Source organism: Aristolochia californica, unplaced genomic scaffold, assembly GCF_029961685.1.
Source record: "Aristolochia californica isolate CCGP_79_NKW_82.1479 unplaced genomic scaffold, dmAriCali1.0.hap1 SCAF_2, whole genome shotgun sequence".
Lineage (NCBI taxonomy): Eukaryota > Viridiplantae > Streptophyta > Magnoliopsida > Piperales > Aristolochiaceae > Aristolochia > Aristolochia californica.
This window is the reverse complement of record NW_027181881.1, coordinates 4,835,618-4,856,964: the sequence shown is the minus strand read 5'-3', so window position 1 is coordinate 4,856,964 and position 21,347 is coordinate 4,835,618. Positions and strand designations below refer to the sequence as shown.

At 39.5% G+C, this 21,347-nt stretch overlaps 1 protein-coding gene across 3 annotated transcripts; it reads left to right on the top strand.

The window, feature by feature from the left end:
* The first annotated feature begins 170 nt into the window (after nt 1-170).
* On the top strand, nt 171-19,418 carry LOC137955895 (nodulin homeobox). Of its 3 annotated transcripts, none has more exons than XM_068803101.1 (19): nt 171-367; nt 1,061-1,113; nt 1,204-1,255; nt 11,513-11,638; nt 11,731-11,889; nt 12,369-12,452; nt 12,561-12,689; nt 12,935-13,159; nt 13,287-13,418; nt 13,558-13,653; nt 13,737-13,898; nt 14,020-14,299; nt 14,390-14,515; nt 14,604-14,673; nt 15,044-15,104; nt 15,256-15,336; nt 17,661-18,155; nt 18,252-18,286; nt 18,374-19,418. In XM_068803101.1, the coding sequence occupies exons 3-19, from the start codon at nt 1,214-1,216 to the stop codon at nt 18,921-18,923; spliced, it is 2,853 nt and encodes a 950-aa protein (XP_068659202.1). In that variant the 5' UTR covers nt 171-367; nt 1,061-1,113; nt 1,204-1,213; the 3' UTR covers nt 18,924-19,418. The 3 variants fall into 3 exon arrangements, with proteins under 3 accessions (XP_068659202.1, XP_068659201.1, XP_068659203.1); XM_068803100.1 differs by having other exon boundaries at nt 15,223-15,336; XM_068803102.1 differs by lacking the exon at nt 17,661-18,155 and having other exon boundaries at nt 15,223-15,336.
* Nucleotides 19,419-21,347: the final 1,929 nt, after the last annotated feature.

Here is a 21,347-nt window from a genome sequence, read left to right as displayed (position 1 = left end):
ATAAAATATGTCCTTAAAGATTTTAGTGTTTTGACAGGTGGCTGTGGTTATTCGTACGAATCTAAGGGCACGTACTAGCTCATTTTTTGGGAGTCCTGACTACTGCGTGATCCCCTCTTAATAGCTTGGAGCCCGCTGTGGTATTCCTTCCCTGCCTTTACCATGTCGCATGTCATTAAATCCACTGGCGCTTAGGTTTGTTTTCCGAGTTCTAACCATTGTTCTGGTATCGGCAGAAGATCAAATCCTCGTATTTACAGTATCACGCAGCTCAACCAAAGCGCGGGGGTCGATGCTTCTGCTTCTGAACGTTCCCATTTCGAGTTCATGAACCCATTTCAAGCGAGAGGTCCGGGTGGCGGTGTCTGTAAGTGTTTCTCTTTCTTTCATCTGACTGAGAAGATATGCTTTTCTGGGGTTTTAACTAGTTTCCTGCTACGACTGGCGTTAAATTGGCCTTGGCTGTCTCTGCCTGTGCCTTTTTTCATGAGCGTTAGGGCTTATGGCGCGAACGTTACTCTGGAGCTCTACCTTCCAAAGCAACGAAAAAGCGTCCTTTTCTCATTTATTTGCTCCCGTTCCTTCCTCTCTCTTTCCGAGTTTGCTTCATATTTATCGAAAATGAGGTCGAGGGAATGAAGACGCGCTCACAGCATTCTGTCATGCACTATGTCGATTTTGCTTTTCCTCTTCTACGAGCTAGTTTTTTTGCAGTTGATTACACTATTGATGACCCGTCTTCTGTTGGTCTCGTGGAGGGGAGCAAAGAGTTTGCTCTGGCTTGTGCGTCGTTTCAACTGTTTATTTGTTAAGTAATAATCATGTTGTTGTTGTCATCTGAAGTAGGCTGAAGGGCGTCTCCCTTCTAGGCAAACGGTGGGGATCCAATTAGTTTGGTTTAAATTGATGCTCACTATTCATTCGGATTAAGTGAAGGATTTATTCAGTTTCTTATTTGATATGTTAAGTCTGTTCTATTTGGAAAAAAACCTATATTTATATCTTCTTTAATGTTAAGTCTGATAAAATTTTAGGTGACTCATGCTTCATATTTTTGCAGGACAAATTACTCTATATTCAGCATTCAAATTAAACCCCAAATAATTTCAGAAGGTAGATTCTTGTTCAAGTTGATTCAATTACTCGTTATGGATTGGTTGTTGATGGTTGCTCCTATCTCACCTAGACCTTCTTGGATTTTAGATTCCCAAAGATGAGGCATGTTAAAGAAGAACTGCCATACAACAATGACTCTGTGAGTATCTTAAAGTTTAATGCACATTAGTAATTTTTTAAAGGGAACATAAATAGTGGGTTGATATCACATGTATTCTACAAGGTTATTTTAACTAATTTTATTTTAATCCCATTATTATTATTATAATAATAATTATTATTGTTATTGTTATTAAGTTTGGAATTAACATGGAAAAAAACTATTCTTGCATGTTTTGCCATAGCTTCTACTAATCCATAGAGTGGTAAACAGAATTTTGCAAAAGGGGAAAGTAAAAGCAGTAGATTCATTTTTTAATTATCTTTTAATACCTGTTAAACAGAATCATCAGTATCCCATAAAATATGTGAGACTTGAATCCAGGGCTCCAAATTAAGAAACCTCCATGTAGATATTACTTCAAAGACTCAACCCACAGTAGGTTCAGCTTTGTATGGTTCAAAAGTAGTAATAAAAAATGATTGCAGTGGTGCATGCCTGATGATGATTTTTGTTGCTTAAATGTGTGAATTTGAGAAACATTATCTTTCTTGACTGTAAAAATTGAGTTAAAGAATCTTATGGTTGTGTGTGAATGTGTGGCTTCAGCATTTCCAAGGTATTGTCTTACTGGCTGTAGAAATCATTTTATGCAAATACAATGGTTTCTTTGATGGAGGAACATCTGATGCCTTTCAATACCACCTTTTCAATTGGGAGGAGGTTTGCAAACCCAAGCATCTTGGGGGCCTCGATATCGAGAGAAACAAACAATGAATTCTGCTTTCCTCATCAAGTGGCTATGGAAATTTTGGATCTGGCACGTGACGAATGATTGTCCAAGCAAAGTACCATCATGGTGACTCCACGTGGCAACCCCCTCTTACCCTCCAAATCATGCATCAAGCCTTTGAAATACCATTTGCAAGTTGATCCCTTCCTTAGAGCTCGGATACTCCATACATGTTAGAAGTGGAGACCTTTGGATGATGTTTGGATTGGGTCTGTTACCTGTTAAGGTTGAACCCAATTTCATCCCAAATGATTAGCATTAGGAAGCCTATCGCTCAACGTTATAGACCGACAACATTTTTTAACACTTTTCAATGTGTGACAATTCTTATTAACACTCCCCCTCACATCCAAGCTTATACATTCAAATTATATGCCTAAGACGTAGACAATATAGATGGGTAAAAACTCTACAAGGGCTAGGTACAGGCGGATGTCCTGCTCGGATATCATGTGAAAAACCAGTAATTGAAGAGAAATAGAAGATAGAAGATAGAAGAAAGAAGAAGAAGCTGCATTGAAAAAATTAGACCCTAATTTCTCTTTTATATCAATTTAGTTAAAAGAACAAGTAAGAACAATAATGCCTCTACTACATGCACCAGTCACATCTTGCATTCTAAGACTTTAGAAAATACTAAAATTGACTAGACTAAGGACCCCTAATAATGGCACCTTCTAACCATCATCAAATACAAGTGCATAAGTGGGATGACCAAAATACCCTTGACCATATATTTTCTTACACTCCCCCTTACTGGAGAATAATTATAAAAAAGTACCACCTTGTTACAACATATCACATACCTTGTTACAATAATGGCTTTGTTAAAAATATCTCCAAGTTGTTGAACGTAAAGTGTAACAATCTTCCTTTGCGTGGAAGCCCAGTATTAATGGTCGATTCACAGTTGCATCAGCCTACTCTCATATTAGAAAGCAAGATTACAGTATGCATGAGCACAAGGCAAACTTGGCATGGAAGCTCTAAGCGCCTAACAGAATCACAATTTTCGTGTGGACGGCCATTAGGGAGCAAATCCTAACCTCTGACAACCTCCATAGCAAAGGCTACACAACACCAAATCGTACTTGTCCCCTCTGTGGTGTGTGCGACGAGATAGTCCAGCATGTTCTATGACATTGTGATTTTTCTTGGCAAGTTTATATGAAAATCTTTTTGAAGATTGGACTCCAAATAGGGCAATATCAGGACCTCTTTGGCACCTATGAGATGGTTATGGGGATCTGCCTTCCTAGGTTGGGCAAGCTCGAGCGTAATAACCGGAGATTCAACTCCAAGGCTAGTACCTTGGAAAACATGACTTCTCATGCAGTGGGCCTCATCTCGGGTTGGTTACATACCAGGAAGGAGTTTGCCTCTCTATCGGGTGTTTCCCTTCGGGAAAATTGGGGTTTGATCGCGCATATGATGGGCCCTTGCAAGGCTCCGGTTATGGCTACCTGAGATCTTCTCCCTTGCGACTGCATCAAACTCAATTTTGATGGTAATGCTTTAGGTTGTTTTGAGCCGGCTGGAGAAGGTAGTGTTTTCAGAGACAGTAGTGAAGACTCTATTCTATCCTATGCAGGACCGGGTGGGCATCTTCTATTCGCCCCCCCCCCCCCCCCCCCCCCCCCCCCCCCCCCCCCCCCTGGTGCCACTGACCTATCATTGGTTGTATTGTTGATATTGTGTCATCCATTCATTGTAATTGGAACCTCGTTCCTAGATCAACCAATTCTTTGGCTGATAAATTGGCAAAATTCGGAACCTCCCAACAATCTCTCATTGAGCTTCTCTTAATAAAATTTAGCATCATTAAAAAAAAAATCTTCCTTTACATCACCCCATCTTTGATAAATGGCAGTCTACTTCATTATGCTTGGTCCTTTCATGGAAGACAAGGTTACAAGTTATATATAATTTCCTAATTGTTGCTCTTCATGACCATAGGCTCTTTGATTTCAAACCTCAACTTTATAAGACCTGCATATATACATATTAGCTTGCTCACGGTGTGAGTCGTGGCTCTATACTCCCCCTCAACACCTAACTTGGCCACCATATTTTGTTTTTTTACTCTTCTAGCTAACCAGGTTGCTTCCTACGGAGTGGTAGTACCCTATTGTAGACTATCTATCTACTTCCAATCCTGCATAATCAACACCTGAGTACCACATTAATCTTCTCATGTGGTGTTACAACAGTCCTTTTCCTAGAACACCTTTAAGATACCTCAGAATTATGGGGTGCCTCTAGATCTAAGTTGCGTGGAGCCTCCATGAATTGATTAATCACTCCCACTCCAAAGAAAATGTTGGCCTTGCAGTACTGGCATAAATTAGTTATCCACTAATTGTTTGTACTATGTCTTATTCTTGAGTTCAAGACTTTGGTTATTATAAAGACTTGTATTGACTTTTTTTTTTGAAATAGGACTTGTATTGAATTCAATAGGTGTCTTTGCTGGTCGAGCACCCAATAGTCAATATTCCTATAGCATATCCAAGACATACTTCGTCTACCTACACCTTTCTAACTTGTTGGTTCCTTGATGCCAAGAATATATTTTAATTGTCCCAAGTCCTTTGTTTGAAATTGTTTGCTAAATGCTCTTCACTTCTTGAATCTCTTTAGAGACATCCACATGCACAACTAGCACTACTACTCGTGTTTGTCTCCATAAAACAAACATAGAGTGGTCAGGATGGCTCCTAGAAGCCTAAAAGTTATCACCACCTTGTTGAACTTTTCAAACCATGCCTTGGAAGTTTGTTGAGGTAATAGTTTTCTTTATTCAACACATTTTTTTAGTCTTCCTTGAGCAACATAACCAAGAGGTTGCTCCATATACACCTCTTCTTTTAGATCACCGTAAAGAAATGTGGATGCCCTTTATTTGCAACCATTGAACTCAAAATCCATAAGAAAGTAAGGTGAACAATTGGGGATAATGTCTAAAACACATTGACCCCATGGGTATAGTTTTTTGCTACCAACCTAGCTTTGAATAGTTCAATGCTCCCATTTGCCTTATATTTGATTGTGAACACTACCGACACCCCATAATGGCAGTTCCATTAGGTGGATCATCCATAAAGTTCTCATTGTGCCCCTAAAAACTAAGGCCTCGATCTCCTCATGTCTAGCTTATTCCACTTAGGCAATAATAGGGCATCCTACATATTATTATGAATAGAAGAAGGCAAAGGATTTATAGGAAGGGAAAGAAACTCAAAGGACATATTTTTACATTAGATGAGAAGTGTGTGATCTTTTAACCTTTTTGGGGTGCAATAGGAAGATCAAAATAAGAAAATTCAGGCTCTGTGCATAAAGAAGACAACGACTTGACTAAAGTAGGATGCTCTTGTACCTATATGTCTTTCTTAAATGCAGCCTCTGATGCAGTTATGGAGAGTACATGATGACGTCTGCAATGGCATGGGAGGTGGTGAGTTGGTACTTGCAGTTGAAGTATCCATAGTAGCTATAAGAATATGACTGTCACTAACTAGTTTAACCATGGATTGAGACTCTTCTAAGAAGACAAAGTAAGGAGTGCCTTAAAAAACAATAGAGGTATATGTTTTTCTTGTCGTAGGATCTTAGTGTTGATAACCCTTTTGATGATGTGAATAGCTAGAAATGCACACTTGATAAAACAAGGATACAATTTATTAGGCAAACTACTAAATGAGTGCACAAAAAAAGTGGATCCAAATACTTGAGGACATACTTCAAAGATTTTGTTGTGGTTTTAACTCTGGCATAGGAATACACCTCTTTATGGCATATGATTGATCAAATAACATGAAGTTAAGTCTATATTTCCCCAAATGACTTACGAACATTTATTTCAAACAACAATGTGTGCTACCTGAAGTAGGTGACCATTTTTCCTTTTGGCCACCCATTTTGCTTTGGGGTGTATACACAAAATGTTTGGTGAATAATCTAATGTTATGCACGAAATAGAAGCAAATTTACATTTAAAAAAAAATAGAAGCAATTCCTTGATAGAGAAATTCAAGGCGATTTTTTGTATGAAAGATGCGAATGGAAGCACCAAACTAGTTTTTTATGTCATTGTAATTTTTTTCTAAAATATGTCATTGTAATTTTTTTTCTAAAATATGTCATTGAAAAATTCATAAATATAATAGACTTTTGACTTCTCATAAAAGAGATACACCCAAGTGGCTTTGTTGAAATCATCTATAAAGTACACAAAATATTTAAAACCAAACACACTCGGGACCCTCCATGGGTTCCATACATCTTAATGAACTAATTTAAAGAGATTCAAACTCTGACTAATGATTTTTTGGAAAACTAGCTCTCTGTTGTTTCCCAAGTTGATATGATTCACACATGAAGAAGAGATTAGACAACAATGAAGGAAAAAACTGTGTAACTTTGTTGGCCACACATCTGGTGAAGATTCTGTTAAGAGTGTTATAACTTTCATAATAGACACATCATCCACGAATTAGAGTTCGCCTTTTTCATGTCTGCAACCAATCATCCTTTTTGTCTGCTAGTCTTGTAAGACACAAAATGTGACTAAGCAATTCAAGGCTTAGTAATAGTACTTGCAAATAATAGGTTTGCTAGAAATTTTGGCACAATTTTTTTTTTTTTTTGAAAAGATTATAATTTTATTTCAAAGAAAGGGAAGATACAACAAGGGAGATCTCCCTTAACAACAAGAGATTGAAGGAAGTTTAGCACTCAAATTAGTAGCCAAATTAGCTGATCTGAGTACATGAGACCATGTACAAGAAATGGTGGATACAATGTCTAAAATATCAAGAAAAATCTGCCAGTGACGCCATGGGGGGAAGAAAGAGGTGGAACACCATTCGATGACGACCTTGGAATCTCCCTCCATGATAAGGGGACCACTGAAGCGGTCTTGAAAAATACGCAAGCCGTCAAGGAGACTAGAGAGCTCAGCAGTGGTCCAGTTAGTAATTCCGAGAGGGCCAGAGTAAGAGAGTATAACAGTGCCACCCGGACGAAAAATCACCCCGCCAAAGCCAGCTAAACTTGGGTTCCCAAAGGCACTACCATCAAAATTCAGCTTATAATGTCTAGTGGGAGGAGGCTCCCAAACAATAACTCGGTGGGGGGTAGAGGGGACGAACATCTGAGCAATAATCTTCCAGTTGGTGCGGACCAGAGAACGAAAGAGGCAGGCGAATTATTTCCGGGTGCAGATCCATGTAGAGATGAGCCTTGTCGTAGTGTAGGAGACCTCAGCAGTAGAGCATAAAGTACAGTCAAACTATTTGGAGTCCCTCTCCTTCCAAAGGCACCAAGGTGACGAAAGCAATGCAGGCAGCCAACAGAAGTTTGCCCAGGCTGGGATGGCGGGTCCCAAAAGCGAAACGACACATGGTGCTCAGGTTAAGTGGGATGCAGAAGCTGAGACCCATACTGTTAATCATGTAAGTCCAGACCTTCCAGGCGAAACCACAATGGTGTAGAAGATGACTCATAGTTTCAGCCTTCGTCCTGTGGAAAGGGCAAAGAGGATCGGGAGTGGTGTTACCACGCCTAATAAGGTTGTCTGCAGTGAGGATCTTCTTATGGTAGACACTCTAGAGAAAAACTTCACCTTGGGCGGGGCCGAGAGGCACCAAACAAAAGCTACCAGGTGGGGGGCGGGTGGTCGAGTCCATCCCATAAGATGGCGGTAGGCCGAGGAGACCGAGAATCAATCGCTGTCGTTAGGGAGCCAGATCATCCGGTCAGCCGTCTGAGGACAGACTATAACACTGCCAAGACTATCAATCAAGCCACATACAACATGGTTTCAGAGTACTGAATTCTAGTTTGGGAGTTTCTATTCTTTGTTGTTTCACTTCATTGTAAACTACGACATCTCAAAAGGAGGTTCCTCATGCTTCATGCCCTACTTGTTTGACAAGAATCAACTTTTCTTCTCTTTTTCTACCAAAACCTTAGGGTTGTTAGCTAGTACTAAATTTAGTGCAGTTATTGATGAGGTAGAGTCCTAGAAGGACTTCTTGTTTGGGGAAAATCCTCGGCCTGGTGCGTAGCCTAATGCTGGGTTCCGTGATTGCGTCATACTCCTAGAAGTTGACATCAACCCTATTTATTGTTGATCTGGTGTTTTTTGAGTGTAGAATTACTTTCTATTGGTGGAAATTGGATCAATTTGGGTTTAAGCGCAAATCAAATAAAACCCTAATTTTTGTGAAGTGGGGCCCACATGCCCTACTCACCTATCTTTTTGCCTGAAGTTGTAATGGTTTAATTGTGATTGCTTTGTGATACTTATGTTTGATTCTAATGAGGTATATATTCCATCTAGGTAAGTAGGAAATTCTAATGGAAAAGATACCATTGTCATAACATTGGAAAAATTGAATGGGCAGGACTATCTTAACTGTCTAAATCGGTACAGATGTATTTAAATGCCAAGCGAAAGTCAAAATATATCAGAGATTGACTCCCCTGTGCCTATCAATGATGATTGAGAGGCAGAGGACTTTCAGATTATGACATGGATAGTAAACAATGTTGATTCCAAATCTTGCAATTGAATTATGAATCGTGAGATTGCAAAAGAGATGTGGATGTTCCTAGAATCCGTGTATGCACAGGAAAACAATCTAACTCAAATTTCAATGTGGGATTTTTCCCACTCAACACTAAGTGGCTAGTTATTTTGGGATGGAATCGGGCTCAACCCAAAACTCAACATGGTATTAGAGGAGGTTGCGTGTGTAGGCCAAGGCCCAGTTTGTGCTCCCCAGGTTATTTAGGTGTTGTTGTCAAGAGGCTGGCCAATGCAACCTAAAAGACTAGTCGTTTAAGTGCGGAAAGCCAACCTAATCGAGAGAGGTGGACTGAAACCACCTCTGACACCCACCCCGCGGGATTCGAAGGCGGTACGTGCCGGACGTGGCTCTGACACCATGTCAAGAGGCTGGTCAATGCAACGTAAAAGACTAGTCGTTTAACTGCGGAAAGCCAACCTAATCAAGAGAGGTGGACCGGAACCACCTCTGACACCCACCCCGCCCCTTACCGCTCCCCGTGGGATTTGAAGGCGGGACGTGCCGGACCTGGCTCTGAAACCATGTCAAGAGGTTGGCCAATACAACCTAAAAGATTAGTTGTTTAAGTGCGAAAAACCAACCTAATCAAGAGAGGTGGACCGGAACCACCTCTGACACCCACCCCACCTCTTACCGCTCCCCACGGGATTCGAAGGCGGGACGTGCCGGACCTGGCTCTGATACCATGTCAAGAGGCTGAGCAATACAACCTAAAAGACTAGTCGTTTAAGTGTGGAAAGCCAAACTAATCAAGAGAGGTGGACTGGAACCACCTCTAACAGTTGCGGGCTCCATGAATTAGGAGTTTGTGTGTTGTGAGCTTCATAAGGTAGGAGTGCGAGTGTTGTGGGCTCCATGAAGGAGTCTATATGCCCCATTAGAGGGTTTGTGCCCACGTCTCATACCCATTATATGTAAGCCTGGACGTCAGGGGGATTGTTGAGTGGGAAAAAGTCTCACCTTGAAAATTGAGAAGAAAAGTTAATGAATTATAAGGTTGAGCCATAGGCCTCCTAAGTGGTTAGTTATTTTGGGATGGAACCCGGCTCAACCCAAAATTCAACATATGTTGAGTGCGAAAAGGTCCCACATTGAAAATTGAGAAGAAAAGTTACTAAGTTATAAGGTTGAGCGATACGCCTCTTAATAACGAGACACTTAGGAGGCATATTGCTCAACCTTATATCCCAATAACTTTTCTTCTCAATTTTCAATGTGGAACATTTCCCACTCAACACTTATAAACCACTAACATTTCTTAACACATTTCAATGTGGAATTGTTTCCATTAACCCCATTGCCTACCCAACCATCTTTAGGGTGGGTCATATCCGCCTGTCACTGTAACAAACTCATATCCCCAACAACTCAATGGTTGCAATTGGAACCTTAATTCTTCTTTTTTTTTCCGCTTTTTCTCTTTTTGAAGAAGATTGGAAACCTAACCTTAGGCGAGCTCTCAAAATGAGGAGTTATCTGATGCAATGAACCTCTGTGCTCTCCTTGAATTCAAATACATTTGGGGTTGGAGGTTGGATACCATGGTTTGGAACCATGATCCCTTTGATGGGTACACAGTTGCCTCCAATGCGCATTCTTGTATTTGGCCAACCTTGATCCTCCTCTAGTTGAGGCTTGCTTTGGAAAATCCCAACCCTGCCTAAAGTGACCCACTTCCTATGGTGTGCCAATAAGGGTAAATCCTCATTGCGGATCATATCTAAAGGGCTCCATCTTTTAACAATCGAACAATCACCTCCTCCTCAACTGCTCAACTACCCAACAGATTTGGGCAGCCTCCACCCTCAAATTCAGATTTCCATTTTGTTTCCCCTCAGCTTTTTCCCTCCTTAATAGCGGTGTTCCTGCCCAAGGGCAAAATTGGATGGGCATTATGGGGTCTCACCATTGCGGCCGGTTCCTGGACTTTCTGGAATGCGCGCAATAAAAGAGTTTTTGAAGGTAAGCAAATTTCTCTGGGAGGAATCATTGAAAAAACAATGCACAATATACTGTTGTGGGCAAGCAAATTAAAAGACACATCCTATCTTTCTAGTTCAGAAATCAGAAAGAATTGGCAATCAATCATTCACGTGGCTGTCTACCCTATTGCTTGAATCCCTCTTCCAGAGGATTGGTTAAAAATTCAATTTTGATGGTTGCTCTAGAGGGAATCCTGGACCCGTGGGTGGCGGGTTTGTGTTTGTGCCCTTTGGGCAGCGTGAGTCCATAGTGGTAGAGTTTGGAGCTCTCTTCTAGGGTCTCAGGTTATAATTCAAGCGATTTGGGATCCATTTAGTTGTCGAATGTGCTTCTCAAATGGTCATCTTTTGGCTCTTGGACAAAAAAACCCTGCCTGGGCATTTCTTGGGGTATATTGATGAGGTCGAGGATATCAGTAGATTCAGATCAATCTGTTGGCAGCATGTTCTACAGAGTGCCAACAGAATTGCCGATAGCGTAGCTGGGGAAGGATACAGCTGCCAACAGCCCGCTTTCAGCATTTTCCTTTGATTTTTATTTTATTTTATGTTTTTTGGCCTCTTTTCTGCTCTTTGGTGGCCATGTAGTTTCAGTTTTTTAGTTTCCTTTTTTCTCCTTGTGCGTGTATATTGCTCCTCTCTTGTACCTTTCCCCTTCTTAGGCCCTCTTAATGAATTCTTTCTTCTTATTGTCCTAATTTTTTTTTCTCATACCTAGTTGGGCATCCTTTGATTGCTGTTAAAAATTTGCCTCACATGTTGATGAATAGGTTGTGCACGATGTTAATGGCCTTGGAGCCTAGCATTTAAAATATACCATATTATAAATACTCAGCCAGTTAAAGCAATTACCACTTTGTTTCATCATTGATGGATGCTTTTTCCTCTATCTATCTTTTAAATCATGTCTCTGTGCCGTGGATAGGTCATGGACTTCAATTCAGCAGTAGAGGAGTTGCATAAACTTGGTTCGCAGGAGCTAAATAAGTTGCTGAAGGATTCTGATAACTTAACCATACAACTTTCAACCAGCAAAGGTTCAATGCCGCAGGTGATGTATTTTATGTTGTTTTTTTTCTTGCTTAGATTTTTTTTTGGCATATAAATTGCATGTCTGAAGATTTTTTTTATTTCTCATCTCAGATTGATATGGAAAAGCTTGCCTGGTCTTTGCCTCTGCACCTTCTTGCTGTGCTTGTCTCTCCTGGTGGCAATATTACTAAGTTGAAATATTTACTTAAGGGGATACGGCTCTTACATTCTATGTGTGACCTTGCGTCTCGGTATGCAAGACTTGAACAGGTACTATGCCTTTCTATGGTAGAAGTTCTTGAAGGGTTGTTGTATAATATGTTGTATCAGTGGAATTTCTTCTTCACTCTACTGAGGCTGCTGTTAGTTTTTCATGCTAAATGTCTCTGAACTTATCTCCATGTAACTGGTGAGAGTTTTTGCCAGTTGGTACTTTGTACAACTTGCTGGCTTTTTAATCTTTTTGCTTCAACATATGTTTGTCAACTTTCCTTATTAAGACCTGGCTCATATTTGAACATATTTCAGTCCATACCAAGTTAAAACCATAACGATAAGATGTCCATGATTCAGAATAGAAAAGCCTAACTAGAACATCAACTTGGTTGACATGGTCAGAATGGTCTTGAAATTTTGTGTTACAATAGTTGCATCTTTTCTTTCATGAGTTCAGTTGGCCGACAGATGTAAAGTGCGGGTCATTGCTTGACATATAGCTCTATCTCATATAACTTGCTTTTTATTTGCAGATTTTGCTTGAAGACGTAAAATTCTCCGAACAGATGTTAGACCTGGTGTTCTATATGCTTGTTGTTTTAGCAAGTTGTGAACAGGTTTTCTCATGTCTGTTGCCTGTTATGTTTATGAAAATTCTGTTTTTTTTTTTTTTTTTCTTTTTGTTTGATTGTTGTTTTTTAACAAAAAAAAATTGGTTTGATTAGGAGAGTTGCATTGGAAGTGCTGTACCTGTTGTGCATTCAGCACTGGTGGCTTGCAGTCTTTATCTATTGACAGGATATATTTCTTCCCAGTGGCAAGATCTTGTACATGTCTTGCTCTTGCATCCAAAGGTAGGCATGTTGTGTTTATTGATGTTCCACATTTGCTGAGCTCTTGTGGCTTGAGCCTTTGACTCAATGGTCAAAGGTTGTGCACAAAAAAAAAAAAAAAAGTTGAGCTCTTAGCAGTGGGAGAAATTTTTTATTGATCGTGCAGGGTTGTCTGTGTTGAGCCTGCATTAAGAAAACCTCATTCCTATGTGTTGTCTTCATTTGTTTCTTTTCTTATCTAATGATCATTCAATTTTGTGTGGCAGGTGGATATATTTATGGATGTCTCTTTTGATGCTGTACGTGTTGCTGTTAAGTTCTTCCAGATTAAGTTGTCAGCACTGAACACTGCTGTGTCATTCAACAAATCTAGTCTGCCCACTGCTGAAAGTACAGTGCACAATTTCTGCTTACAGTTGGAGGCATCTTTGCAGTTTCTGCAGTCGTTGTTCCAACAGAAATTGTTCCGAGAGCGCTTTCTTAAGCATAAGGTTTCTTTTCATTTTTCCCTGCCTTGATGAAGTGTTTTCTTAGAATATTTGGGAAGTTGGATGCTAATATACTTTACAGTTCATTGTTGTTATTTTAATGAATTATTACAGTCTTTATTTTTCCCAGGAACTTTGCAGAAACGGGAACCTTCTTTTGATGGCCAAAGCCATTCTGAAGTTAAATATTCCATCGAATTTTAAAGAGTCCTTCAGTATTGCAGCTGCAGTGTCTAGGATGAAATCCAAAATTCTGTCTATTGTAAGTTCATTTCAGATTGATGTCGTGTCTTACTCTAATGCTTGAAGGCTTCATCCATCTTTAGACCCTTCAGAGCACATATTCATGATATCTGGAAATGCATTCACTGTTTACCGAGTATTTCTTCCTCTGCATGCAGTTGTTGCTTCTCTGTGAAACCGAAAGCATATCTTACTTGGACGAGGTTGCCAGCTCTTCCAGGAGTATGAGTTTAGCAAAATCTGTTGGATTTGAGGTAATGTCCAGATACTTTGATGCAACTATTTAATTAGGAGAACTAGTTGATTTTTCTTATTGATTAAAGTCTTATTGATGCAGGTTCTTGAGTTACTGAAGGCAGCTTTTGGTGCAAAACCAAGACAGTCTGACAATGCTTTGGACAACACTAACCCAAGGGGTCTGGTGCTTCTTAATTCAATGCGACTAGCTGATATATTTTCAGATGATTCAAATTTCCGATCTTTCATTGTTGCTAACATTGTAAGCTTCCTCTTTCAAAATTAATAAATAAATAAATAAAATTGTAAGCTTCACTAGTTCACAATTCTGGATGTTCAGAATGAAAATTATCTGTTTTCTTATGTAATTTCTTTTCTTACAGACCCAAATTTTGGCTGATATTTTGTCTCTGCCTCATGAGGATTTTCTATCTGGCTGGTGTTCTTCTGATTTCCCGGTAATGGAGGAAGATGCTACTCTTGAGTATGACCCAGTTATAGCGGCTGGGCTGGTCCTGAATTTGAATCATGAGAAAGACATGAATGCTGCACGCCCTTTTATTCTACACAACATGAGATTGGTTTCTCTTGCACAGCAAAGAACAGCATTCTTGGTCAAGATTATTGCAAACCTACATTGTTTTGTTCCTAGCATATGTGAAGGTTGCTGAGATTGTTCATGTACTTAAGAAATATTTTAGCATTTAGCTGATTGTGGCAGTGGATTTCTGAATGTGCATTTTTCATCCTCAGAGCAAGAGAAAGACCGATTTATCAACAAGATTGTTGAGTGTCTGCAAATTGGCACAAGCAAATCTTCGTCAAGAGTTTCCTTAAGTTATGATGAGCAAAAAGCTTTAACATTTTCCCAGAACCTATGTAAGTAGCTCTTCCTTGTTGATATCACTGTTGGTTGAATAAATCTTTACATTTGTTTTAGCATTGTTATGGTGGGATCCATGTGCAGGTTCTTTGTTAGATCATGCTGTATCGTTAATTCCTACATTTTTGAATGAAGAGGATCTACAGCTTTTAAGGTGATGAGAATCTATATTACATGCTTGGTAGATCAAGGTCTCTAGAGCGATGGAATTTTTATGATCTTGAACTTGAAAGTGTATTTTTCGAAGTAAACATGATTGTTTCACTTGATCCCACGAAAAAATTAAAGGTAAAAAAGATAAATGAAGACTTACTCTCTGTATGTTCTCATTATTATCACCCCAAGAAAAAAGGATGTACCTCATTTGTAAGCGATATACAAGATCCTTATTTTGGGATTAACTTAAAGATCAACATTCCTATCACTTATCTGGTTGTTTTTGTAAGAGGCTTGTTGTCGTGAGGTTTTTTTCCTTTGTTTTATTTCAAACGGAGCTTATTCTCTCAACTTTTATTTGTGTGCAGCGTATTTTTTGAGAAACTCCAGGGATTACTTCCTTCACTATATGAAGATGATCGCAAAGAGGTATTTTTCTCCAGTCTGAGAATTACTGTTTCCCTGTGTAAACTCTTTACGTGTACATTGTTGAACCAATAGTTGAATATCTACTGGATAAACTTGCTTTGCTCAAGTAATATTGCAGGAGTCTAACATCAAAGGTGTGGAAGATATACAGGACACAAAGTTTGAGGTTTCATGTCATGATGCAGAAGGCTGGGCTAAGTTTCCAAACCTTGATTTAGGCGACAGGCCCCAGGTTAATGGAAGTACAATTCATGTTCTTCACTATGATTTATCTGATTTATTTTCTGATGGGAAATTTCAGACCTGGTACAAGCTGGACAATTTTGCCTTAAACAGTGACATTATTAAGATGCTAATTACCCCAGAGTTCAAGAGACAATGAAATTACCCCCTCTGGCCATCTTAATGAAAGATAAGAATTTGTACAGGAATAAGGGTGCATCTGGAGCATCACCAATGATTTTATTTAAGTTGTTTGATGTGTCAATAAAGAGACATGTCTTGGGTTCTTAGCGATTCTCAGGTTGTGAGTTAGTGAAATTGTACCCAAACCATTTCAATGGCCACATGTGGGGTTGTCTAGTCTGATGTCTTAGGTTCAAGTCCCACAGGGTAAAGAGAGGGGGGTCGGTGGTGGGGGGGATGGGGGGTGTTCTGCTGTACAGCTTCCCTGTGTGGTCAACACTAATGAAATTTATTAATTATTTTTTCACTGCTATTATGCTTTTTTTTCTTAAAGCATTAGACAATTCTGAGCTGTTGTGCACACTGGTACGACAAGCAGTTATGCTCAAGAAAAATTGGCACTATTAGTCTATTTTCCTTTCCTTGATCCTCAAAACTAGAAATATGAAATATGCCTCTCTTCTACTTGTGTTTGTTTCAGCTTTTCAACTTTGTTCTCGTATACTTTTAGGCCACATTTAGGTGGATTATTGAAAGCTACTTTGATACTTTCAAAGCCTTCAGATTGATTGCTCTCTTGTCCCGTGAGAAGCAAACTCTAAGGCTGATCACTACGTAAAGATGAGTTATTCTCAGCAGGGTTTAATCATTTCTTTAGTGCCCAATTAGTTTGTATTTCTTCGGTGTTATTTTGTGTTTTGGGCTTTTTGGGATTTAATCATTTTAAAAAAATTGTGTGATTGTTTTTTCTGCCTTGAGGATGTTGCCTTTGTGCTCTCTTTTTTTTTTCAAGTAAAATTTCCACTATAAATTAAATAAAAAAATTGTTTGTGAACACTTATCTACTCTTGCAAGTAATGTCTTTTGTGCCATTATAAAAAAAAGTAATGTATTTTGTGGCATCTCTAATTTTTGTTTCTGACTGCAATTAACAATAGTGGAAAAGCAAATGGTGGAACAGATTTATTTTTTCTTCCAAAAGTTGAAAAGTAGTTTTTAGAAAGTAGAAGAGTTCATTTCAAAAAAGAAAGAAAGTAGAAGAGTAGCTTAAAATTCCATAGAAACATGTCCTTACTTGATCCATTGGAGTAGGTTAAAGGCATTTAGGTGCTTTAATTGCTTGAATTCACACTATGGAGATCCTGGACCGGGGTTTTCCCTTCTTTTTTTTGTGAGGGAGGAGGGATGCAACTGCAAAACACTGCCACGATCCCAGTTTGTTGCAAGTGCCTAAAGCTTTGCAATAGAAGAAGGAAACAAGGACATGTCTTCCAACCATGAGCAACTGTGTGGCCGGGTTCAACGACAACCTTTATCCACTCATGTTTGTCAATTACTGCTTGTTGCTTCAAGATGAAGGATGTTAGTTACTTTTAATTTTCATATTCTTGTTTAAATTGTAGTTCACTTTCTGATCTGTACCCGAAGTGATTAGAAATGTTGAAAGGGTACAGAGCATGGATTTTGTGCATTGCGGCATTTAATGAGATTAGGTTGTGAATGTTGAATTATATCAACTTGCATGAAAGATGGTATAGGTATGTTTTTTGTGGTGCTGTGTCCACAGCCCACTTGATAAAACCTTACGAAGAAATTACTTGTTTGCAGCTAATTCCATTACCTAAAATGCAGCTGAAAATTATCTCTTGGTGTGATAATTGAACCAGACATGTAATTAGCTTATATGATATCAAGTACATGGTATTAAGTTGGTATTCTATTTGATGTCTTTCTTTTGTAGCATGATTTGATCTGGGCGAGTTAGGTCTCATTCATATGTATTTGGGTTGTCGGTGATAAATGAACTATTTACATTGCACTTAAAAAGTTTGTAAAAACCATATGAGATGTGAGAGCATTAGCATCGAAGAGGAAGGAAAGCTAGTATGCTAAACAATCCACACCCTTGTTCTTTCAGTCTTTTTCTTTACAAGTATGGCTAGAGGGGGTTTGACTGTGGCTCTTTTTTTGAGGGGTATATGACATGCAAATAATGTATAGAGGTTTGTGTCTGGCTGATACGTCTGCTTTTATGGTTTCTTATTTTTGTTTCAGTGCTTGTTTTTGTTTTTTCCCCATTTTTGTGTCTACTGTTTGTGTGCTTCTTTCTTTTGACATTCATTCTGAGAGTCGGAAGTTCTTTTTGAAAAGGAGGTTGCATCATCTGTAAAGAGAGAAGTAGATCCAACGGCCATGGAAGAGGCACCCAGTTTTGACATTGAAACTGGTGACCTAAAAGGGGCCTCTGATAGTTCGAACTTCTCTGGCATGAATTTCAAGGGCTTGTCATTTATGGGTGGGAGCACTAGTGGATGTTTCAGAGAAGTTGATAGGGATACCCGAGATGGTGAAACAAGTAGGTTGGATGTAAGCTCCATGAGGGGAAAGAGTAGCGTTGACCAAATATTTGATAATGAAGGCTTTCCACAATTAAAAGAAGAGCACATGGAAGACGAGTTTGGGACAGTTCAGGAAAATGGAAAAGCAGAAGCTTCACAGTGTGAGGAAAAACAAACAAAAAAACGGAAGAGGAATATCATGAATGAGAAACAAATTATGCTAATAGAGAGAGCCCTTGTGGATGAGCCAGAAATGCAAAGAAATGCGGCTCTGGTGCAGTCATGGGTAGATAAGCTTAGTGCTCATGTATGGAGAAATATGCTTTGGCTCTCTTTTTTCTTTTTATTCATGCTTCTATTGTTGTGGTTCTTTGTTGTTAACAAAGTGTTCCCATTTATGCAGGGTGCTGAGATTACTACTTCTCAACTGAAAAACTGGTCTCTCTCTCTCTCCCTCCTATTTGTGTGACAAAAACCCTGCTGTTTGTGACTAAACACTTACCTGATATCTGGGTTAATTTTTAGGCTGAACAATCGAAAGGCTAAGTTGGCTCGTGCTGCTCGAGAAGCTCGTGCACCTTCTGAAGGAGAGAATGCCTTTCCGGATAAGGGTACTGGGCCCTGCCTGGGTCATCTCTATGATTCACCGGAGAGCCCTGGGGAAGATTATTATGTACCAACCACAACAGCAAGAAATAGTAACCCAAGCACATCCAAGTTTGATGGCGGACATGGTGATTTTGTCGATTTTTCTGCACAGCATGACATGCAAAACAACATCCCATCCATCAATTTAGTTCGATGTGAACCAGGTCAGTATGTTGCATTGACAGATAGGAACGATGAGGAAATAGGTAGAGGTAAAGTGTGTCAAGTTGAAGGTAGATGGCAGGGGAAAGACTTGGAGGAAGATGAAATATGCGTCGTGGATGTTGTTGAGCTTAAAGTTGAGAGGTGGACAAGGGTTCCACACCCTTCAGAGCATGCAGGAATGACATTTGATGAGGCTGAAGCTAAGAATGGGGTCATGAGAGTTTTATGGGACACACATAGAATCATGCCTTTGTCTCAATAAGACGGGAAGATGTCTCTGTTGAGTACGTCGATGAAGCCCGGAGGACGTCATCTACCCTTTGATGGAAACTACTTTGGTGTGTTTTGGGGATCGATGAATTTGTACGTGCGATAGAGAAGAATGGAAAGCAAAGTGTTTGTCGAGATTTATGATATCCACCATCAGTATTCATGGGAGAAGCATTCTGTTTCTTGGACTGGCGGCTGCTGCGGTTGGACTCATCAGGACCTGCACCTGCACCATATGGGTTAATTCTTTATTGCAGTTTATTTTGTATTCTCATGTGCGTTGAGGTTTCCTGCTGTAACATCTTGTGCAGTTATTTAGTTAATCTGTCTCTTGTAACGAAAGCGACTGTGTTCCAATTTTGGGATCACTGATCTTGTTCGCTGTTGTCGCCTGCAATCCTGTATACTAAATTCACCTTCAGTTGTATCCAAACTTACAAGAATTCTGGATCGGGGAGCCGATTTGTATCCAAATCTGTCAGCTTTGTTTTCTCATGCACCTGCAAAGATCCCACCAGATCGTCAACTGAGAGCTGTAAGAAATCCCTCGTCTTTGAGGTGGTGACGACTTTTTGTTGGCAGCTCCTTACACGCATGGATGATCTGCACCTGGTAGCTCTCCCTGTTGTTAATGTTGGAAGATGAGGTTTTGCATTGTCAGGAGTCAAGAATTTGCTAACGCTTCATTTTTGGTGAGTCAGCAACTGTAGTGATTGCTTCGTTGAGGCTGTATTTTTTCGTTGCTGTTATCCTGTTAATTAGATGGACTATCTCAATATCGTCTTCAACCCTTTTCTCTGTTACTCAGTTGCTTGAGTCGACTTGAGATCGTCTTCTACATTGCTCAAATTAATGAAAATGAAGGTTTTCATCTGAAAAAAACTGTTTCTTGTACCTTCTTTCTCCGCTTTCTCCCTCTTTTTTCTCTTTCTTATTTCAAACTCAAAGCTCGTAATCTATTTATTGGCGTCCTACCTTACAAAAATTCAAATTGGGTTAAAACTACTAGTCCTAATTTTTAAGGTTATAAGGACTGAAACTTTTAAACTCCTAATTCTACAATGACTCTGCTCTCCCGATCACCCAATATCTTCAAGAAACCCATATTTGGCAACTGCTTAGTGACTAGGTTTGCAATATAAACTATTTAATCTTCGTACCCATTATTGAACTCTACTTTCTGGTATTGCTATTTACTGGAGAAATTGAAGAAGGTGGCTTTACATTGTGTTACTTGAAATGACTGTTTTTTCTTACTTACATTTGCTGAATTTACTTTGCTGAAATGGTTTTGTTTGCAAGTTTGGTCACTGTGGTAGTTAAACAGCATTGAGTTCGAACTGAATCTATCATAAGAAAAAAGAAAAAAACTTTATCGACTTGGATATAATTTGAGTACACGACTCTCTATCCTTCCGCATTAATGTATTGAGATGCATTCACAGGACCTGGTTCAATGAGCCCAACCACGAGAAAAATAAGGAACTTCTCATTCCCTAATCTCTTTGACAGAAGATTTCTTCCCATACATTGCAGTAATGAGCAGTTGATTTGTGTCACATTATAGCTAGGTTACCCATTAGTAGATGGGTATTACTTGATTAAAACGCATCAGAATCATGCATTCTGTCTTGTTTTCGGCTCGGTAATGAGATTGAGCCCAACCTGTTTGATCTTTGGTCCAAGTGAGCAGAACGGAAGGTGTAACCAATTTGGGTATTTCGTCTTCCCTGTTTTTTCCACTTTCAGCTTCCCAGAAGAATCTGGTTTGAGAAGTGGTTTACCGAAACGGAACCACGCGTAATCAAAAGCCACCATGTGCAGCAACAACAGCCACCCACCCCGTAGAATACACACGTTACGAATCTGATTAAAATAGTGTTTCCATTGTTGCTTTTATCTTTTGTTTACAGGTAACCAACAAAAAGAGGAAATCGCGGGTGGATAAGAGCCAAGTGGCTTTTGTGGACGTTGAAGCTGTTGGCAGCTTCTGGTACTTGGAATTTCCGTTGATTGGACCGCTGGCCACTTGCCAGCTCCTTTCGCAGCATCTCGTAGCGTATCTGGAAGTGAAAGAGCAGACACACAAACTTCTATAACATTTTTTTTTCCCGTTGTTGGCTAAAGCGGGCAAGCGACAGAATCACTGGACAACGCGGTTAATGGAGTCCCTCCTGCGGTCTACAGTAATCCCAATTTCTTCTTTGAAGTATTTTAGGCAAACAGCAAGTAAATGCCGAATTCATTCAGAGGTGCTCCCATGGCAGCTGGGAATAGCTGGAGCCCGGAGCTTCTTTCTTCCCTTAAATATTACAGGTAAATCCATCTTTTAGACTTTTTACATTTTCAATTTTTTAACAACTCTTGTTTTATCTCATCTTATCTTCTTATCCGAACGGAGTTATTGAGGAAATTT